A 20,035-nucleotide genomic window follows, 5' to 3' on the forward strand; every position below is an offset into this window, starting at 1 on the left:
AGTGAAGTCAAGTGGGCCTTAGGAAGCATTGCTAACAACAAAGCTAGTGGAGATGACAGGATTCCAGCTGAGTTATTTAAAATACTAAAAGATGATGGTGTTAAAGTGCTGCACTCAATATGCCAGCAAGTTTGGAAAACGCAACAGTGGCCACGGGATTGGAAAAGGTCAGTTTACGTTCCAATTCCAAAGAAGGGCAACGCCAAAGAATGCTCAAACTATCGCACAGTTGCACTCATTTCACATGCTAGCAAGGTTATGCTCAAAATCCTACAAGCTAGGCTTCAGCAATACATGAACCGAGAACTACCGGATGTACAAGCTGGGTTTCGAAGAGGCAGAGGAACTAGAGATCAAATCGCCAACATTCGCTGGATCATGGAGAAAGCACGAGAGTTCCAGAAAAATATCTACTTCTGCTTCATTGACTATGCAAAAGCCTTTGATTGTGTGGATCACAACAAACTGTGGCAAATTCTTAAAGAGATGGGAGTACCAGACCACCTTACCTGTCTCCTGAGAAATCTGTATGCGGGCCAAGAAGCAACAGTTAGAACCGGTCATGGAACAACCGATTGGTTCAAAATAGGGAAAGGTGTACGACAAGGCTGTATACTGTCACCCTGCTTATTTAACCTATATGCAGAGTACATCATGAGAAATGCCAGGCTGGAAGAATCACAAGCCGGAATCAAGATTGCAGGGAGAATCATCAACAACCTCAGATATGCGGACGATACCACCCTAATGGCAGAAAGTGAAGAAGAACTAAAGAGCCTCTTGATGAGGGTGAAAGAGGAGAGTGCAAAAGCTGGCTTGAAACTCAACATTAAAAAAACTAAGATCATGGCATCTGGACCCATCAATTCCTGGCAAATAGAAGGGGTAGAAATGGAAGCAGTAACAGACTTCATTTATTTGGGCTCCAAGATCACCGCAGACGGAGACTGCAGCCATGAAATTAAAAGACGCTTGCTCCTTGGGAGGAAAGCTATGGCAAGCCTAGATAGCATATTAAAAAGCAGAGACGTCACCTTGCCGACAAAGATCCGCATAGTCAAAGCTATGGTTTTTCCAGTAGTAATGTATGGCTGTGAGAGCTGGACCATAAAAAGGCCGAGCGCCGAAGAATTGATGCCTTTGAACTGTGGTGCTGGAGAAGACTCTTGAGAGTCCCCTGGACTGCTAGGAGGTCAAACCAGTCAATCTTAAAGGAAATCAACCCTGATTGCTCATTGGAAGGATCGATAATGAAGCTCAAGCTCAGATATTTTGGTCACCTAATGCGAAGAGAGATCTCTTTGGAGAAGACCCTGATGCTGGGAAAGATTGAAGGCAAAAGGAGAAGAGGACGGCAGAGGATGAGATGGTTAGATAGCATCACTGAAGCAATGAGCATGAAACTGAGCAAACTCAGGGAGGCAGTGAAGGACAGGAAGGCCTGGCGCAATATGGTTCATGGGGTCACGAAGAGTCGGACACGACTTAACGACTAAACAACAACAACAACAATTTTGAAATTGCGTCAGGCCTTCACCTTAGCCAGGCTGGATGCTTTGCCCTCCGCAGACCTTTATGGACCTTTTAAGGGTACTCCTAGGCACCCTCAGTTACGTCTGTGTGGTGATGGCTCCACAGAAACCCTAAGCCAGTGTTGTCCAAACTTGGCCACTTTAAGATGAGTGGACTTCAACTCCCAGAATTCCCCAGCCAGCATGGCTGGCTGGGGAATTCTGGGAGTTGAAGTCCACTCATCTTAAAGTGGCCAAGTTGGGACAACACTGCCCTAAGCCATCTGCTACTGTATTGCTCCCTATATAAGGACTCTGGACAGACCCTTGTATAGAAGACCCTTGAAGAAATGTCCAGTTGGGAGTGTGATTTCTATTTAATGTTACTTCTTTCAGACAAGGGCTCGAAAATATCCTCCCAAGTCAGCCAGTTTTGTGCTGCCATCTGTACGATATGCTGCACCATTACTTACATTTGGAATTTCTTATAATGGTATTTTATTTTGATTTTAGTATTTCCGTTCTTTATTTTTATTATTATACCTATTGTTTTTTGTTATATATCTATATATAGAAGGATGTAATACTTCTATTACTAGATATTTTGATTATATCTGGCCTTAGGGCTGTAATGAAATTGATTTGATTTGATTTGATTTGATTTGAAACACTGCTCTAGAGCAAGTGGAAGGACCTAGACACTCTCTCAGCTCAGCCCACCTCTCAGGAGAAAATGTTCACCACCTTGAGTTGTACAACATAAAGGTGGATTACAAACCTAATTATAATAATGTTGTTGCTGAGAAAGCTATATGGATGCATCCAGGAAATCACCAGCTCCAAGAAACTTGACCTGAAAGAGAATGCATAGAAATACTGAATGCAATGAAAACTGTCTAGGATCGGAAGAATCTCTCAATTTTCTGGAGCTTTGGGCCTGTTGAGGCTTAGAGATGAGCCTTTGTTGACTTGAAAAACACTAGAGAAGTATCTCCAGCTAGAGTTAAATATCAGGAGTCTGGTAGCCCCTTTTCCTACTAATAAAGTTTGTTAAAAGGTGGAAGCTTTTCCGAGCTGCAGCTTGCAAAAGCTTCCACCTTTTAATACCCTTTATTAGTAGGAAAAGGGGTTCCAGACTCCTGTTTTTTTTCTGCCATAGGCTCTCTTCCTTCAAGCAGCTAGATTTCAGCTGCAGATGCTGATCTGAGAAGTAGGCAATAGAGATGATGTTTTGTGTTGCCTCTTCTTATGGGGAGAGAGAAGAGGCCTGAGGTGGGGAAAGATTGTCCCTGGGGGAATGGAGATTCTCATCTTTGTTGCAGAGCATCCTGGTGTTTGATGTATAAATTAACCTTCTGTGGAGAACAGAAATCCTAAAGGCTCTCTCAAATCATTATGGCTCAGTGTTCAAATGCACGTCCAACACCCATTCCATGTTTGGAGCTGCAGAATTACCAGCCAGTATGCAAAAGGCAGCCTCAGGCTGACCTTTGCTGACCTAGAAGGCAACCTGTTGCTCCCCACCCCACTACCCCCTTGGGAACCCTAAGCATGCTTCCTCCCATGCTAGCTTAGTTTTGTGTACTTTCTGGGCTGGACAGCACGTTTCAAACAAAGCGGTGAAACGTTGTTTGCATTCTCTAAAAGTTCCAACATTGCCAACAGGCAATATTGAGAAATGGTGTAGGTGGATGTTATTGTTTCATTTTGAACATGCTTACCTTCCCTTTTCCTTGCATGCATGGAGTTGAGTTATAAGGAGAGTCACTTGGGCAGGGAGCTTATATGTGCCAAAGCAGTACTCTAAAGGCATTGCCTATTCTTAGCTGAGGTGCTCATATTTGAAAAGCCCTATATGAAAAACAAAGTGAGAAATCCTGATTTCTCCGCAGCCAAATTGTTCTTCTAAGGTTCTGCCCATACTGTTTCATTTCTAGCACCTGCTCTTTTCTTCTTGTCAAGCTTTGTTCCCCTCTAGCCATCATCAAAATGATAATTTTGACCCAAAGCAGACAGGACAGAATTCCAGGTGGAAAGTGGGCAAAAAAGAATCATTGGCAGAGCTAGAAGACCAGTTGTGGCTTTCCTTAAAGCTTTGTCTTTAAAACAAACAAACAAGCAAACAATATTTTCTGAATTTCCTTCAGAAGAAAGAGCAACAAGCAGGAAAAGCTAATGGACTTTGAGCTTTCAAATATAAATAGTATTTGCATTTGGGAATACAAATACGCTGAAATGGAAAATTGCATTAGTGTTTGTTTATTTTGTTCAATTTACAGTATATGGCCACCCACTCACCAGTATCTCTGAGCAGTTAACAACATTAAAAAGAACAAGAAATGCAAATTTAATAAATCTAGGAAAAGATATACTGTAAAAAAGCACAGCCCTATAGTGCTGGGGTCAAAATTCGCTTTAATTTTAACAAATTGGCAACTCATGGAGCATCCTGGTCCAAGGCCCAAGGAGAAAGCCAGTTTCAAGGCCTGCTAAAGGCTAGCATGGTCACAGCCACCCAGATCTCTGGGGAAGGGGGGAATACTCTTCCAAAGGGCAATACTGTGACAAAGTAACTTCCTTGGTCCTGCCAGATGGCACTGTTTAATAGAGGGGACCCAGAACATGCCAATCTATCTGATCTTGTTGGGCAGGCAGAGACAATCAGGCAGGGATTGTCCCTTACCTCAAATACTTTGGTCCTGGGCCATGAAGGACTTTGTAGGCAATATCAGCACTTTGATTACACATGGAATCCTGTGAGTAACCAATGTACCTTGCGCAGGAATCGTGTTATATGGGTGCACATATAGCTACCTGTGTTCCTGCATTCTGGATCATCTGTAACTTCCCAGTGACCTTCAAACATAGCCCTGTATAAAGTGCATTGCAGTCATTCAAGTGAGAGGTCACCAAGGCATGAGTAACCATGAGGAGAGGAATGGGCACAACTAGTGCATAAGATGGATTTGGGCAGAGGCCCTCCTAGCAACAGTTGCTGCCTGCTCCTTAAACAGATGCTGCAAGTTCAGGAAGTACCCCATACTAGTTCTGACTGAGTAGTGCAGCCCCCTCCAGAACTAAAAATGGAAAGTCTCCAGGAATTGGTAGCCCTAAAACTCATAGCCACCTGGTCTTGTAAGGGTTAAGCTGTTCCCCATCCAGACCACCACAGCCCCCAGGCATTGAGACAGAACTTGATGGTATCAGTTGGGCAACCAGGGGTTCAAGATGTACAATGGAGTATCATCAATGTTCAGATGATATTAACTCCATGTCAGCAGATGACCTCTCCAGTGGCTTCATACCCATGCCTGAAACTCTACTGGAAGGGGTTCAGATAATCTGCTTCCTCCACAGCCCAGTGAAGTTGTAGCTTGACCACTTTGTCAACAACCTTCCCCCCATATGGAAGATCTTTCAGCTTTTTATTTCAAGTTAACAGCCATTAATGATTATGAAGCGTTGCCTTGTTAGCCAGACAGAAGTGTGTCTCCATCCAAACACACTGAGAAGGGACTCGTGCATCTTTCAGTATCTTTCCAGTTGCTCCTGTTTCTGTGTTGCTGCTGTTAGAATGTAATCACCACAATATTTAAGACAATGCATTAGGTAGAACAGAACGTGCTATATAAATCTAACATCTCTTATGTTTCTATTTTCCAGATTTTCCATTTCCATTTTCTTGGCTAACTGGTTATTTGGCTATGTTAGTAGGAGCAGGCATGACCTTCATTGTTCAAAGCAGTTCAGTGTTCACATCTGCTATCACTCCACTTGTTGGTAAGAGCTGTATGTTTGTATGTAACAGAAAGGATTTTTTAATTATTGTTGTTTGTTTTAAACAGAGTAGTCTATCTTTCAGCTGCCGGATTGAGCAACAATGGGGCGACTGCTATGTTTTATACAATAGTATATTATACATTTTGACTTGTCTTCCTAGAAAAGCAAATTCTGTACAATACCAACAAATCCTAGCAATAAGCAATAAGCTAAGATAGAAATGAAAATCTCCTATCTACCTCCATTCTTAACAATACTGGCTTGGAGTGACAATTGCTATGTAGATTTTGCTTTCAGAACTGAGTTTGTAAGTGGTAGATCCTGCAAGGAGTATCTTTACAAGTGCAAACATCCTACTGTGATTCAGAATTGATGAATGTAAGAAAGCCACTTGCTCAGCCCAAGCTAATGTGGATGAAACACTTTGGACAATATGGCATTATATAAAATTACGATGAAATGACGCAATTCCTCCTGTTTTCTTCCCATCAGGAATTGGAGTTATAAGTATTGAACGGGCCTACCCCCTAACCCTGGGATCTAATATTGGTACCACCACAACAGCTATTCTAGCTGCACTGGCCAGTCCTGGAAATCGACTGAAATATTCCTTACAGGTGAGCACTTCTTGATATTTGAAATCTTAACATCTCACAAGTCAACTAGAATTGCTCCCTTCTCTTAGGTATTTATTTCCCCATCAGCAATGACCGTTTGCTTTAAGGTCTGAAAAGGTGATCCACAGTTTGTTTCTCCAAGGGTGAGAACATAGTTCCCAGTTCTGGTTTGGAAGAGAAGCAGAAAGTCTAGATTCCCACATTAGATACTGGCCCAAATTACAGTTTGTACCAACTGGGAACAAGCGGATCTGAGTATGTGAGAAGGGGAAGGAGAGAAAAAGCACAACATTCCAACTCGTTCATGGTTTGGCATGGTATATAAAGTAACACATCACAGTGTTTTGTAATACTTAACCTTAGTGGACAGTTACTTTTCTAATGGCAATGATTGTTGCGGTTATTATTAAGAGTTGGTTTCATCTCAGTCATGGAATCCTACGGTGGAAAGAGACCTTGGAGATCTCCTGGTCCAGCCCTCTGCTCAGGGCAGAAATCCTCAGACCATCCCAGACAAATGGCTGTCCAAGCTTGGCTTGAGAAGCCTGCTCTGATGGGCCTTCATGGCTCCAGAAGGCCAGACGTTCCACTGCTTCAGAGCTCTCACAGTCAGGAAATTCCTCTCTATTTTGAATTTGGATCTCCCTCTGTAAAACTTCCATCTATTGGTATTGTCCTACCCATGGGCACTAGGGAGAATAAATCCACCTCCTTTTCCCTGTGACAGCCCTTCAAGGATGGGAAGATTGCTATCATCTCTTCCTTAACCTTCTCTTGTCTGACAGATGATCACTTTTCAGTTTTATCAGATTAAAGCCAATATTTACCATTTCGTTCTGAATTCTGATTTCATTTCAAAGCAAAGGGCACTCAAGGTCAGACTGTATTTGATGCGGAGGACAAAATTAAACTTACCAAAAATATCCGCTAAATGTTGTCAGATCGAGAACACTGCAGAGTCTTGATCCAAACTCTCCCCCGTGTTTAAATTCTCTTTCCAACTTTTCCATAGCTGGATATTTTAGAAAAAGGGTTTTAAAACATGCTTGCTCTGGATACTTATGTATTCTGAGTGTGCACTGTTCATTATTTTGCGATGAAAAATGGCATGTGAACTGATAAACCACCTGGTATTCAGTCTGGTATTACCGGTTTTGAACAGCCACTTAAGCGAGAATGAGGATTTGCTCTGGCATGGCTCCTGTTCTTTTCAGTCAGGAGATGTGCAGCAGAGAACTGGACTGTTTATTCAACTTGGAAGGTCTTAATAAGTCAGGTAATGGGAGAGGTTTCCGTGTCAGAAAAGAAAACAACCGATAATTGTATGGTCTGTAAGTCATGCATTGTCTCAATGTTCCTCTGACTTTCCCTTTGAACTGTGTTTGCTTTCAGATTGCTTTGTGCCACTTCTTTTTCAATATCTCTGGGATCATCCTCTGGTACCCGCTTCCTTTTATGCGCCTCCCCATTCGCCTGTCAAAGGGTTTAGGGAATATAACTGCCAAGTACAGATGGTTTGCCATTTTCTACCTCCTCTCCTGCTTCTTCTTGATCCCCTTGGCTGTCTTTGGCCTTTCGGTGGCTGGTTGGCCATACCTGGTGGGCGTGGCTGTTCCCATCTTTGCAGCGTTGATCTTTGTGCTCACCGTCCACCTTCTGCAAAAGAAGAAACCACAGCTGCTCCCTGAGAAGCTTCGAAGTTGGGATTTCCTTCCTAGATGGATGCACTCCTTGCAACCATGGGATAACGTGATAACCACTGCAAGCCTTACCTGTAGCAAATACTGTTGCTGCTGCTGCAAACGTTGTCGAAACAAGGAGTCTGCCCAAAGCGAAGAAGCTAAGCACACGAAAGCCATGGAAATTCACGAGAACCCTGTATCGCTGGCTGATGAAGAGAATGGCCTTTCCAAGGCAACTAAAGCAGGGCAAACAGACTTGAATACTACTGCCTTGTAGCAGAAAGGGGGAAGTTGAGAATGAAGGTCCAAGGACAGAATGCTGAGGGGCCAGCATAGAGGGAAAAATGGGAAACGTGTGCCAGTGACTTGCGCTCATTAAGAAGATTGCACCAGTGATGAGTAACAATGGTTGTCAGCAGATCTTAAGTCATGTCTAAATCATGAGCTGCACATTCAGATCATCCGCAATGTCAAGACCAGGGAACAAGTGAAGTCCCGTACTTGTCTGCAGACTAAGAAAGGCCTGTGGACAAGTCCTCCACTTGTTCTTAAAGTTCTGCGGGCAAGCAGTGCTTCTGTTTGTCACTGCTAAAGCGCGCTCATTTGCAGTCCTGTAGAAGTCCAACTTACTCCACGTTCTTCATCAGCAGACCCACACGTATGACATATAGCCACATGTTATATCATATAATATATCTTATCACTGGTAGGATCAAGTCTGGAGCAAGAGCTTTAACATTGTAGCCCCTCAATCCAACCAATGGTTTCAAGAGTTAAGGCATATGCCGTTGTAACAAAATATAATATAGTGTGTACAATACAGATCTCTTCAACCAAAGGAATTTTCTAAAATCTTCAAGAAGTGCTGGTTGAAGTGTGTGTAAAAGAATTTATCTATGTATATTTTAGTACTGTAGGTTCTGTGGTTTGTGCAATTTATTAACTTTCTAGAGCACTTGTCTTTCTCGGACTTAAATTATTTGAAGGCTAAATTTAGAAAGCATTGTTGCAGAATTTAGCTACTATACCTGCGTATGATATGCAGAAACACCATTTCTTGTTTATGGACTCAGGTAGAGAAATGGGAGGGGGTACACAGGCACATTCACAAAAGCTTTCTCCTCCTGGTGACATTAAATTGTGGGAAAAAGTGTTTTTAAGAAGTGAATTGTGATGCCTTAAAAAAAAATACCTCATGGGACTTCCAAAACTGGGTGGGATAACCCCTATGCTCTTACATAACAGCCCCGTCGGTAGTATTTACTACCTTTGTTATAGGTTGTGAGGGAGGAGATTGCGTGCACCGCTCTGTAAAAAATAGGGTTGTTGTCAAGCAGCATTATGCAAAATAGTGTTCAGATCAAAGAGAGCAATTTGTAGATGAGGTTTGTACCATATTTGAAGAAACTCTTTTAAACAGAGACTCTTTAGATGTTCAGAACAAATTTTTATAGAGAAAGTCGTGATTCATAACTTTTGGTGGCATGTGAAGGTAAATCCTAAACATTTTTATTTCAAGGCACTAAGGAGCCTTTCTGTCAACCAGAAGGAACCCTGGTTACAGAGATTATTTTAAGTCTGTTTTGCTGAAAAGAAAGTTAGCATTTTGCTTCAAAATAAAGTGTTATCTCACACGATCAAAAAATGGAACTAATTTCTTCCTTGAGATGAGTGTTTCTATTACAGTTTAATGTCCCTTGCATTCCACCAGATACCTAAACAGAGTTATTATTGCTCAGTTTATTGCCTTGCAGGGTGATACTTCAACAACTGATAGCGTACCCATCATTTTCTTCATTATGTAACTTATTGCAAAACTGTCTACCTTTCTTGGAATGTACTACTAGGAAGAATTTTATCTAGATGTAGATATGTAACTATATTTACTTGGTGATCCAGTCAAAATGGACATACTTGAATCTTTGTTATTGGAATCAATGAGACTTAAAAGTGTTCAACTATGAATGGATCATCCTCTTATTTAAAAAAGAAATGCAAAGAAACTTTATCTCAGGTAGGAATACAGGCTGGAAGTCCATATGATGATCTTAACATATGCTAGCTAAAAATATAAAGAAGAATACAATGCAAATTCAGCATTTTTAACTCTGATGGGTTACATTGGGGAAATTACTTCCGTCTTCCATTTACTGCTACTGAAAACAGTGAAATTTAAAAATGCTTAAATATGCATTCCTTGTAAAGCAAAGGAAGAAATCATGCACTCCAATCTTATGCAAGTTTACTCAGAAGTAAATTCCCTGTGCTTAATCTCAAGTACATTTTAACTGAAAAGCAGTATTGATGCATTTGTACTGGAAATATATTGTCTTTCACAAATATTTGGGTCTGCAGGACTCAATATGCATTTAATGAAGGTAAAGATTTAATCTACTTTATGCAGAAATTGATTAATTTCTATGCAATATCATAGAAATGAAGTTTCTATGATATTAAGTATAACTGGCACCCAGCAGAAACAGCATGATAGGGCCAAAATAAAGCACTTTCTAAACCAGGGGTGCGGGGGGATGGGGTAAGAAAGTCAGAAAAATCAAAGTGGTGGCCGCAACTGTGCAATCAAGCCCCAATCCTGTTTTATGGGAACTTAACCCTATCATTCCTCTGGCTTTGTCTATGACAATGTTGTTATATAGCTTGGTTTTGGGGTAGAAAATGTCTTCACACTTAATCACTAATATTAGAAGGGGGGTTGCATCATATTTGTTAAAGAGAATGCTGACAAACTAATTCAGTAGACTTTTTGTGTTCTGAAAAATTTCTCAGAAAAGCAGGCCAACGCCTTTGTAAACTGCCTCTTGTTTCTGGTTAATGTAATGATAGATTATGATACTGTAACCCGGTCTACCTCTTTTTCTCTTCAGTGGAGTCATTTTTCCGAGGAAAAGTGGGAACTCTTTCCACAGCAAAATGAAGTTGGAGTCCTAAGACCCAGTATGGGTGGTGGTTAAGGATGAGGGAAGATGAAGTCAACTGACAGTTGAAGAGCTAAAGGCCATGTTCACAAAAGGTTGAGAAATAGAAAGTGTTTTCTGGCTGATTTAATATTATCGTATGTAGAACTGGGCAGAAGCCTAGACTGGGAATAAATTGGGCAAGGCTAGGATTATAAAAGAGAAAAGAATATACAATACAATTATGTTTATATATGGTCAAATTTTATTTTTCCCCCTTCTTTATGAACCCAATATTTTAGCTTCTCAGAGCCACTTTGTTGGAGAACTGAATCAATTTCTGGTCAGGGACTGCATTCACTACAATGTTCCCTCAATTCTACCATTTCATATGGGATGGGTGATGGTGATATTTTTCAGTGCTCCCTAAAGTCTCTCTCTATGTAGAGAAATATGCGATCCCCATGTTTGGGCATAAACAGAATCATGAATGTGATTTGGTTTCTTTGCGACTTAACATGGTGTTTTGTAAGCCATCTTTTACTTCCTAAGACGGAAGGAAGGCTGGCAAACTGAAGCAGGAAGGAAATGAAATAGTTGTTTTGATTAGTAGGCAGGGAAGATGGGGAAGTGAAGCCAAGCCCCACACCTGCTCCATCCCCACCAATTTCCTGGAATAGCATCTTCATTATACTTATTGTTGCCATCCCACCAGTGACTCTATGTGGACGGCCTTCAAAGTGATGCATTGCAACACGGTTGTGGAAATCTGCCTCATAATTATAGAATTAATTGAATTGATTTAATATAGCTGCCCACTCATGTGATAGGAAGTGATGTGGCATAACTCGCCCCCTCCCTTGTATCCCTATCAACGTTAGTGAAGTGTTGGATGGGTTCACACACCATGGTAAGCCAAAAGTGAACAAATCATATCATGATTACATGTTTGATATGATCCAAGGCATTAGATCACCAAACTAGATGGGATTGCTAAATCCATGCATTGGAACCTATAATTTGTGGCAACAGGAAGTTGAGTAAATAAGTTTCATTTTAAGAGCACAAAAATTATTGTGGAATTCTCCCTACAGTTGGTCCCCCAATATTATGTTTTCTCCATGGGACTCTCTTCTTATCCCAGAGTTCAGTGGGAGAAAATTTGTTTGAAATATAAATTGTGGGAAGTAGGCATAAATTTCTGCTTAGGTGTAAGCTAGCTTTAGTCATTCCACTGGACTTTCAACACACTTCTCTTGCATTCCACGTGATTAGTGTGATCACAAACCTGCAGTTGCTTTGGTTTATTACGTTTATGTGTTGTTGAAGACGATTGTGGGTGAGAGCATACAACCATCCATTTATGTCTGAAATGATACAATTCCAAAAGTTTACTCATTGTCCTTGGTTGCAGCTGATTGCACAGTAAAACTCTTGGCCTGTTTTACAACAATCCAGTGAACATAGCCTACTTTAACTCAAAGCAGGAGCAAAATGTTTACCCAAGTCTCACTAGGGACATTACATATGGAAGTAGGTTTTGTTATGCAGGTGGACTTTGAATATGAAGATAGCTTTCAAGGCTCTATGATCAGCTGTTCAGAGCACAAGGGGAGAGAATCTGAATCAACCATGGTTCCTTCTCATTTCTAAAGTTGTTGGACCAGAACAGGACCATTGGCTCCATCCCATCTAATGCATCCTCATTAGCCTCAGTGTACTAACATACAGTACAAAAAAGAAAAAAAGATAGAAGAGGACAGCTTATCTTGTGTGTCTACATCAGTTTCACACAAAATTTAGAACCACTATTTTCCCCATATCTCCTGCCCACTGATGAGTGTTCCCTACATTTTGCCAACCTTTCTCCAACCTCTCCTGTTAAGTTGAAGTATGCTCGCTGGGATACGAAGCTAGCTGTAGTAGAAGACAATAGGCAGGTTCCAGATCCAGGGAGGCCACATTAAATTGTCTTGCCTTGCAATAAACAAAGAAGTCTTCTTTCTGGCTGAAAACTATGCATTCTCCAGAGCCCTCTAGGAAAACTTTGGATCATGGGATTGCATCACTTTTAGCTTTTCCCATTATTTATAGTGTTTTTAGTGTACAGTTTTTCATATGTTCTGTAAGGAAGAGCTTGTGTAATTTTGTACTGCATATTTTAAAATGTTGTGGTGTTTGTAAGAAATGTTGGAAAAAAGTCTTTTGTAAAATAGCTTTTGGTTGTCCTATCTTAGAAAAGTATGAGTGGGGATATTGTTCATTGTAATAAGATTCGTTGAAAAAGCAAAAGACTCTAGAGTCATGCTTTAATTTCTGTTATGCATTAAAATGTTGAACTTTTTTTTACATCCTATTCACTTTGGCTTTTGTTTGTTCTGTAACAAGGGTTCTTCAGCAACGGTGGATAAAGCTATGAAAGACCAACAATGTAAAATGCAATAATATTGTAATTTGGCATTGTTTTAGTCTCACTGGAAAAGGATGACAGGATATTGAATGCAAAATTAAAAAGTTTAAAAAGACCATAAAGTATGAAACTATATTTTTATAAAACCACTCAATCATAATAATGAAGTATTTTTTTATACCATTATGTGTACATTTATTTATAAGCATATATATGCATTTAATTTCTACTGTTTCGGGGGGGGGGTTATTGGTGCCTTTGACTCAGTGTTGACTCGTGGCGACTGCCTGAACAAGAGAAGAGCTGAGAGAGAGGGCTGAGAGAGAGGGAGTGGCCCAAGGTCATCCAGCTGGTTTTGTACCTAAGGCGGGCCTAGAACTCACAGTCTCCCAGTTTCTAGCCTCATGCCTTAACAACTAGATCAAACGGGCTGTCCCAGTATGTCCCATTACCCTATTCTTTCTCCTTGCCTGAGAGGTCACCTTTACAACTCACTTTAAAATGTTAGCAGAATATCAGCTAAGCACCCAAGAAGCTTTCTTTCATAGATTTCTTTTTCTTTCTTTTTGCAAATGCCCGGACGAATGCACATAGCATGCACTTGGGTGGAGCAGAAGAGACAGGATCTTTGTTATTCCAGGACCAGCTGTATCTGGGGCAGAACTCTGATTGACCGACATTCTTTGACCGACATTCTGCACTGGTTGGAGAGGGCATTGATTAAATAATGAGGAAGACTGCCCATCTAATCTAATTGATTAGATTACAGAAGACTGTTTATAATCCTACTTATGAAGGATTATGAATAATATTATCTGGAAGTGTCCAGATAGGTATATTTGAAACTCAGGAATGGAGTTTCTACCAGTCCTTTTTCAAGTTTTCTAAGTATCGCAGAAATCTTTCAATTTAGTCATCTAAACCTTACTATCTGAAATATTATAGTCCAGATGCAGGGTTTTTCCCCCCCTTTTGGAAGGGTGCAGAGGCATCTTTCTTGTATCTTTAAATATTACAAGAGGTAGCAGAATTATTATACCGCGATGGATGCTTACTAGCAGACACATTTCTGGGAATGTGGCGGATTGAACCCTTCTGGATCCCATGAGAGGTTTCCAGATCCTCAATCTACAACTCTCCTACACCCCCAAGAAAAATCTCTTAAGCTTGCTGCCACCATCAACTTTACTCCAAAGAAAGTCCCACTTTGCATTTTTACTCAAAAGGGAGAAAGTGGAAAGCTCTCTGCTTTGGCTTCCTTTCATTTTCTATAGCTTAGCAGAAGGGGTGGGACATGTAACAGGTTAGATTCACAGGTGCCCATTCCTAACCATGATGACCACAAAATGATGGAATATGCATCATGACATCACATGCAGGTATGTATAGGACAGACTTTGCCTTGTAATGTTGAGATTTATGTTTTGTCACTTGCCTCCTCCCCACCCCACCCCATACACCAATATTTTGATTCCCTATCAAAATGAGAATACTGATTCAAGAAGAAAATGCATGTCTTTTATTGGGTATAACAAGGTTAAGGATCTGTATGGAAGTTAAAAGACAGAGAGAGAAGAAAATGCCATGATTTCTGCAGGCCTTCACTCTGCAGTTGTTCTTCTAGCCAGGTATACCCATCCAGGTTCACACACACAAGATCAACAGATCACGGATGCCAAGGCACAGCTCAGATCAATCCGTAATATCATAATCCCCATCAAAATCCTTATTCCCTAGATTGCTATAGTTCTGATTCTCTAGCCCTCCTCTGAGTTTTATTTTGTCACCTGATTGAAGGCAGTCTGGGAACAGAGACCTTCTCTTCCCCGAAGGAAAACTTAGAAAAAAACCAAAATGGAACTCTTTCTGCTGCTCCTTTAAAAGCTCATCTGAGAGAGGGGAAAATCTTCCTCTCCCTGACTGGGGGGTTCAGAGTTTGGGTTTTGCAAGCACTGATGACATCAAACACAAGTTACATTTAGTTGATTGATCCAGTTTAAGTGTTCCTTTACTAATTTGTCTCTGAACTTTGGGGGATTGGATTGCTCCCCTTTCACTACAAAACAGATTTATTTTTGGTTTCAAAAATATATGGCCACCTATCTTATACCTGATAATCCTAGCTTGATTACAGCAACATTCCATAAAACAAAGTATGTGTGTTGTGTATACATAACAAACACATACATACTGCCCCCAATGGAACAAATATCCTTTACCTGTTATATCGGTACAATATGACATCAGAACCACATGATCTTGTACTTCTGGAATCCTTTTTTAAAGAAAACATCAGGAAATCATTTACTGTACCTAGTTAACTTCTGCCACAGCATTTACAGGCTTAGATGCCATCTTTTAGCTCAACATTGGGAACACTTAATGATGCAACATAATCATTTGCATTAATTAATACCCACCTCCTGGAAATGGGAGAAGGGATAACAAAAAAGCTATATCATTTTTCTCTAAGCTGATGTGCACCTGAATTAAGGCCCTGTTCAGAAGTAAGCCTGGCTGAACTACAAAATGATTTTGTCTCTAGTGATTTTGTAGTTAAATAAGATCTGAGCTAATACCACCTTCAGTTGTTATAAAAAGCTTAGATGTTGCTTTTGTTACCATCATCTGGTTCTAGGCCTGCCTCCTCCATTTGATGCTCTTCATGATTCCATCATCCCCTGATTAACTGGACAATAAAGTTGTGTTGCATTGCAAGACATCTGGAGGGCATCAGCTTGGAGTAGATCCCCTTATAGTTATTCTCTATCTCAGCTTGAGCTGTTCAGCTGTGTTGTTCAGCTAATACATCTCATGGATGTATATCATCCTAGCTACATGCCTGACTGTGCTGTGTTACAATACAGATTTCCAAAGACATTTGCTAGAAAAATACAGGCGCCATCAAGTGAAAGCTCAAAGAAGTATGCACAAACGCACTCATATTTTCTAAGCCCACACAAGGAATTGCTTTTTCAGTAAACAAGCAAAGATCAAATTCCATTGCTCGAAATCATTGTTGTAATTAAACGGTTGTAAATGATACCACTTGGCTTTGTTTTATCATACAAAAATGTGAAATGTTCAATCGGGTTAAGTTTATTAGCAATAAACTGAGCAAGAAGGACTATCAAGATACAGGCAGGATTTTGCCTTAATAAGAATTTGGGTTCTGTCACCTGCTTTTTTCAAGTGATTCCATATTCATATATGCCATCGGTCTGCAAAACTGATCATTGTTGCAGGTCAGAGTTTTGGAGGAAATGCGTACAGTTTCCAATGAATGTATTCAAGACTGCTTTCCTTCAGTTGGAGCCCTTCAGATACCTTAGCCCTGAAGCCCTGTTTTTCATGTGTTGCTAATCCAGGACTAGATGAACCACTGCTCCACTACTTCCTATGGTTCAGCCAGCAGGACTGACAGTTGCTATTGACTGGTAATGATGGCATTCATAGGCCAACATATAAAAAGTTCCAGACTGAGAAAAGCAATTGGATTTATGCTTGGCTTATAAGGCTGTCTAGTTAATTTATAAAATGTGTGAGAACTTCAAAAGCTTGAAACCCATTATATTTCCAACCACCTGCCAATATTTCATTATTTTGCACAGGAAAGAAGTATGTTATGGCATCTCAGCTCCATAATTTTCTGGATGAAGGATGATTTGGATCAATTATAGGGAACATGAAACTCTTGATTAAAATATCTTCACTGCCTAAGAGCCTTATTCGTGATATATTTTCACATGCTGGCTGCATTTCATGGAAATGTAAGAAAAAACTGATAATTTTAAAAATCTCTGCCAGAAAGACTGGATTTTGAAGTGTTTTCAGTATACACACACACACACACAATTATAATGTCAAATAACTAAAAACCCACTTTTTTTGTGATTTAATTTATTTTAGCTATTTTAAGCACCTCCTTCTGGTAGAAAGGCAGCTATAGAGTCAACAAATATGATGTAACAGCAGCAAATAAAAACAGTAGATCAATTTGGTAAGGATCTAGGTTGAAAAGCATTCAGTATGGGGCAGGAAAGGGACTTCTAGGATATGTCAACACTATGTGCTTAAGCATGGTTTATAGAATAAACCCTGATTAACTGGGTTCAGACAACAGACTATGATATAAATCACAGTTTACAACTAAATAGCTGGGTGTCAGCAAGGAAACCAGAACAGGCTTAGAATGTTATGTGTGAAACTTGCTTTGGTGTGTCAAGCTATGATGTCCCAGGGACACACCACTATGTTTCTAATCATCTTAGAATGGCCTTCCTGTATCTAGTGCTTTTCAGGTGTCTCTGTTACAATCTATGCTCCCAGAATGATCATCTAATGCACCTTGAGAGTGTGGGTTGCCCGCCTCTTTCCTTCTTAAGAATCAACCTTAGCCTTATGCCTGAAATACAGATGATAACATTTTTGGTGGTGATCTATAAAGGTAGAACTTCCTTCTTAAAGAGAACGATTGGCTCTTTCCTCCATCAAGACTACAATAAATTAAAAAAACAAAAAAACAAAAACTATTTTGGAGGTACAGTATAACTGGGTTTCCATTATAGGATTCCCAAGGTTTAGAATTTTAGATTTGCGATTTTATTTTTATTTCATGTGATATTTTGGTGTTTTTTTTTCATTTTTACTGGGTTTTTTTAACTGGGTGCATTTTCATTGTTGGTATACAAACCATTCTCTTAAGCAAAGCAAATACAGCAATTGATAGTTTATTGGGCAGGGGCAGTAATTGCTTTCCAATAACAGGAAACTGAACACTGGAAAGCAAAAGTTTCCTGACAATGGGATTTTCCTAGTTTATTATATTTGAGAAGATTAAATGTGGCTACACCATGAGATCTTACTGGGATAAAATGAAACTGAAAAGGAATTTCTCCCACAGATACATTTTGTGATGCTTTCAGGATGAGTCTACTCCCAACTGTGGGTTCAGAATTGCAGTCTCAAAATATGTAAGAAATCAATCTCAGTGAAGATCTCTATGGATTTTTGAATTTCTATCTTAGACTTTATCACAGGCTTTTGATTTCCTAGTGAACTTGGCGTCCTACCTTACCAAACAGACCTGGAGGCAGTAATGTTGTCAAAGAACTTCCCTTCCCAGAATAACTCAACAAGGAGCTTGTTTTTTCAAATGGAACTGATTCAACTTTTCTATTTCCTCTTGAAGTCACCCATTGAATTCCACCCTGACCTCAAATTCATCAGAACATCCTCTGCTACATTCGCAGTATGTCTTTAGATGTTGATGCACTCCAAGATCAGGCCAAGATAAATGGAGTTCTTATATCATTCCATTTTAATTGTCCACAAAGCTCTGGATTTAGCATTGCTCTGCAAGAGAAAAAAGGGATGGTTCGAACCAACTACTTGGACCATACTTGTATATCACTACAGCCAAGTAAGCCCACTAAGAGTCACCAAGAGAGAAGAGATATTTTGCCATGACTTCCTTTGCAGCTGCTTCTGTTCCATGTTCTCCTGGTTTAGGAGTATTTCATTATCCCCCAGTGAGAGAAACTGAGTTGTTTGCTGAAAAAAATAACCACATATAGCATATAAGAGATTACCTTTTCTTTTCTTGGCCTCTCACATAGCTACACCCACATATCTTGAAATATGTGGGCCTATATATTGGGGAGGTAGGCTTGAGCCTCAACTTCGCACTGTTTAGCAGTCATGCTGAAAAAACATGGGTACTTAAGCTATATAAGTTTGATGCATTTATCTTCCAAGCTACTTTTTATTACTCCTCTCCAATCAAGAAACTGTTGACGCAGTGTTTTCCATCTCTAGTATCTACAATTTGACGTCATTACAGTTGTCACAGTGGCCTTCTATACCTAGGCATGTGTTTATTGTGGTGATTTCTGCAAATAAAATCTTCAGGTCATTTCACATGAGTGTAAATATGTCCCCAAAGGCCAGTAGTTACATAACTGTGTTTTGAATATTTTCTGGGAAAATAATATCGGATCATAGTATGGCAGATGTAATTCTGGAAGAGTAGAAGAAACCATTCTAAACAACGGTCAAGTTTGCTTGGCTAGTATGAATTGTCAGGATTCTTCTTTAACAAAATATAATCATGGTTGACTTACAGTCATTTTTAATTACATAGTGCCAACAATCCTCAGCATAGGATAACCTAAAGTTAGCTATAGTTTCCTTACCCTAACATGTAATTATCTTATATCTGATACTCCCAAGACCAGTTATACATTATAGTGTGATCTATCTTCTGATGCTGGCACATTCCAGGAGCGGTACAGATTGGCGACTGAGAAGTGTCACATATTTTCTCTTTAACAGATGATCTAATATGTTAGGCTGAATGTTGTGCCTGACTCAGGGAACTGAAATTGGAGGCCTTTCAAAGGACACAAATAACAACTGTTAAAAAATGATGTCATAGCAGGGGATGCTATGTAACCAACTTGTGCTGATTTCAAAAAAAGCTAAGGAAGGTTGGTCCCTGTTCGGGTTTGTACAGTTAGTACAGGAAGTCCTGAACTGTTGCTAGATTGGGAATTTGAAAAAAAAAAAAAATTCCAAGAAAGCAATGACATACCACATCTATATCATTGCCGAGAAAATTACATGGATGTGTCCAGGTAATCACCAACATAAAGCTCAACTAAAGAGAGACTTTATTCTTGATGATGGTGGTGGTGGTGATGATGATGATGATTCTGCTTGTAGGAGTTTCTACCTCAGGTATCAATAAATTTTGGAAAAGTTTGAGTATTTTCCAGCTCAGACCCCAATTTTTTGAGGCTGACCATAATTCCTACAAATTGAGACAGAACCCAGCTTTGCTACCTCTTTGTCTTATGACAACAAGGAGTTGGTATTTAACAAACATTTAGTTACTGGAGAAAAAAAGGAAGAAAGAAATCCATGCCAAATACAGATCTGAAAGCTACCCTTATTACAAGCCATCATGACGATAATTAAAGCTCCTTTTAAATTTAGATGTTCTGATACTCTAATATTCACTAAATATAGTTTATGGCAGGAGATTACAGTTATAAACAGACTCTCTTTATGATTATAATTGTTAAACAATAAGTATTCTTTGACATCTTATCATCTGAAA

General features: G+C 39.8%; 1 protein-coding gene across 2 annotated transcripts in view; it reads left to right on the forward strand.

Moving 5' to 3' along the window:
* SLC34A2 (solute carrier family 34 member 2) overlaps nt 1-13,086 on the forward strand; it is a 37,740-nt gene extending 24,654 nt beyond the window's left edge. For both annotated transcript variants that reach the window (XM_088131393.1, XM_088131392.1), the window contains 3 exons: nt 5,175-5,291; nt 5,784-5,908; nt 7,301-13,086. In XM_088131393.1, the coding sequence (XP_087987519.1) occupies nt 5,175-5,291; nt 5,784-5,908; nt 7,301-7,867 (809 nt within the window). In that variant the 3' untranslated portion in view covers nt 7,868-13,086. The remainder of the gene's footprint in view (nt 1-5,174; nt 5,292-5,783; nt 5,909-7,300) is intronic.
* The last annotated feature ends 6,949 nt before the right edge of the window (nt 13,087-20,035 follow it).

The sequence above is a fragment of the Python bivittatus genome, unplaced genomic scaffold (assembly GCF_059951505.1).
Source record: "Python bivittatus isolate LINGU-HERP-01145 unplaced genomic scaffold, Pbiv_v1 ctg000960_np1212, whole genome shotgun sequence".
Taxonomy (NCBI): domain Eukaryota; kingdom Metazoa; phylum Chordata; class Lepidosauria; order Squamata; family Pythonidae; genus Python; species Python bivittatus.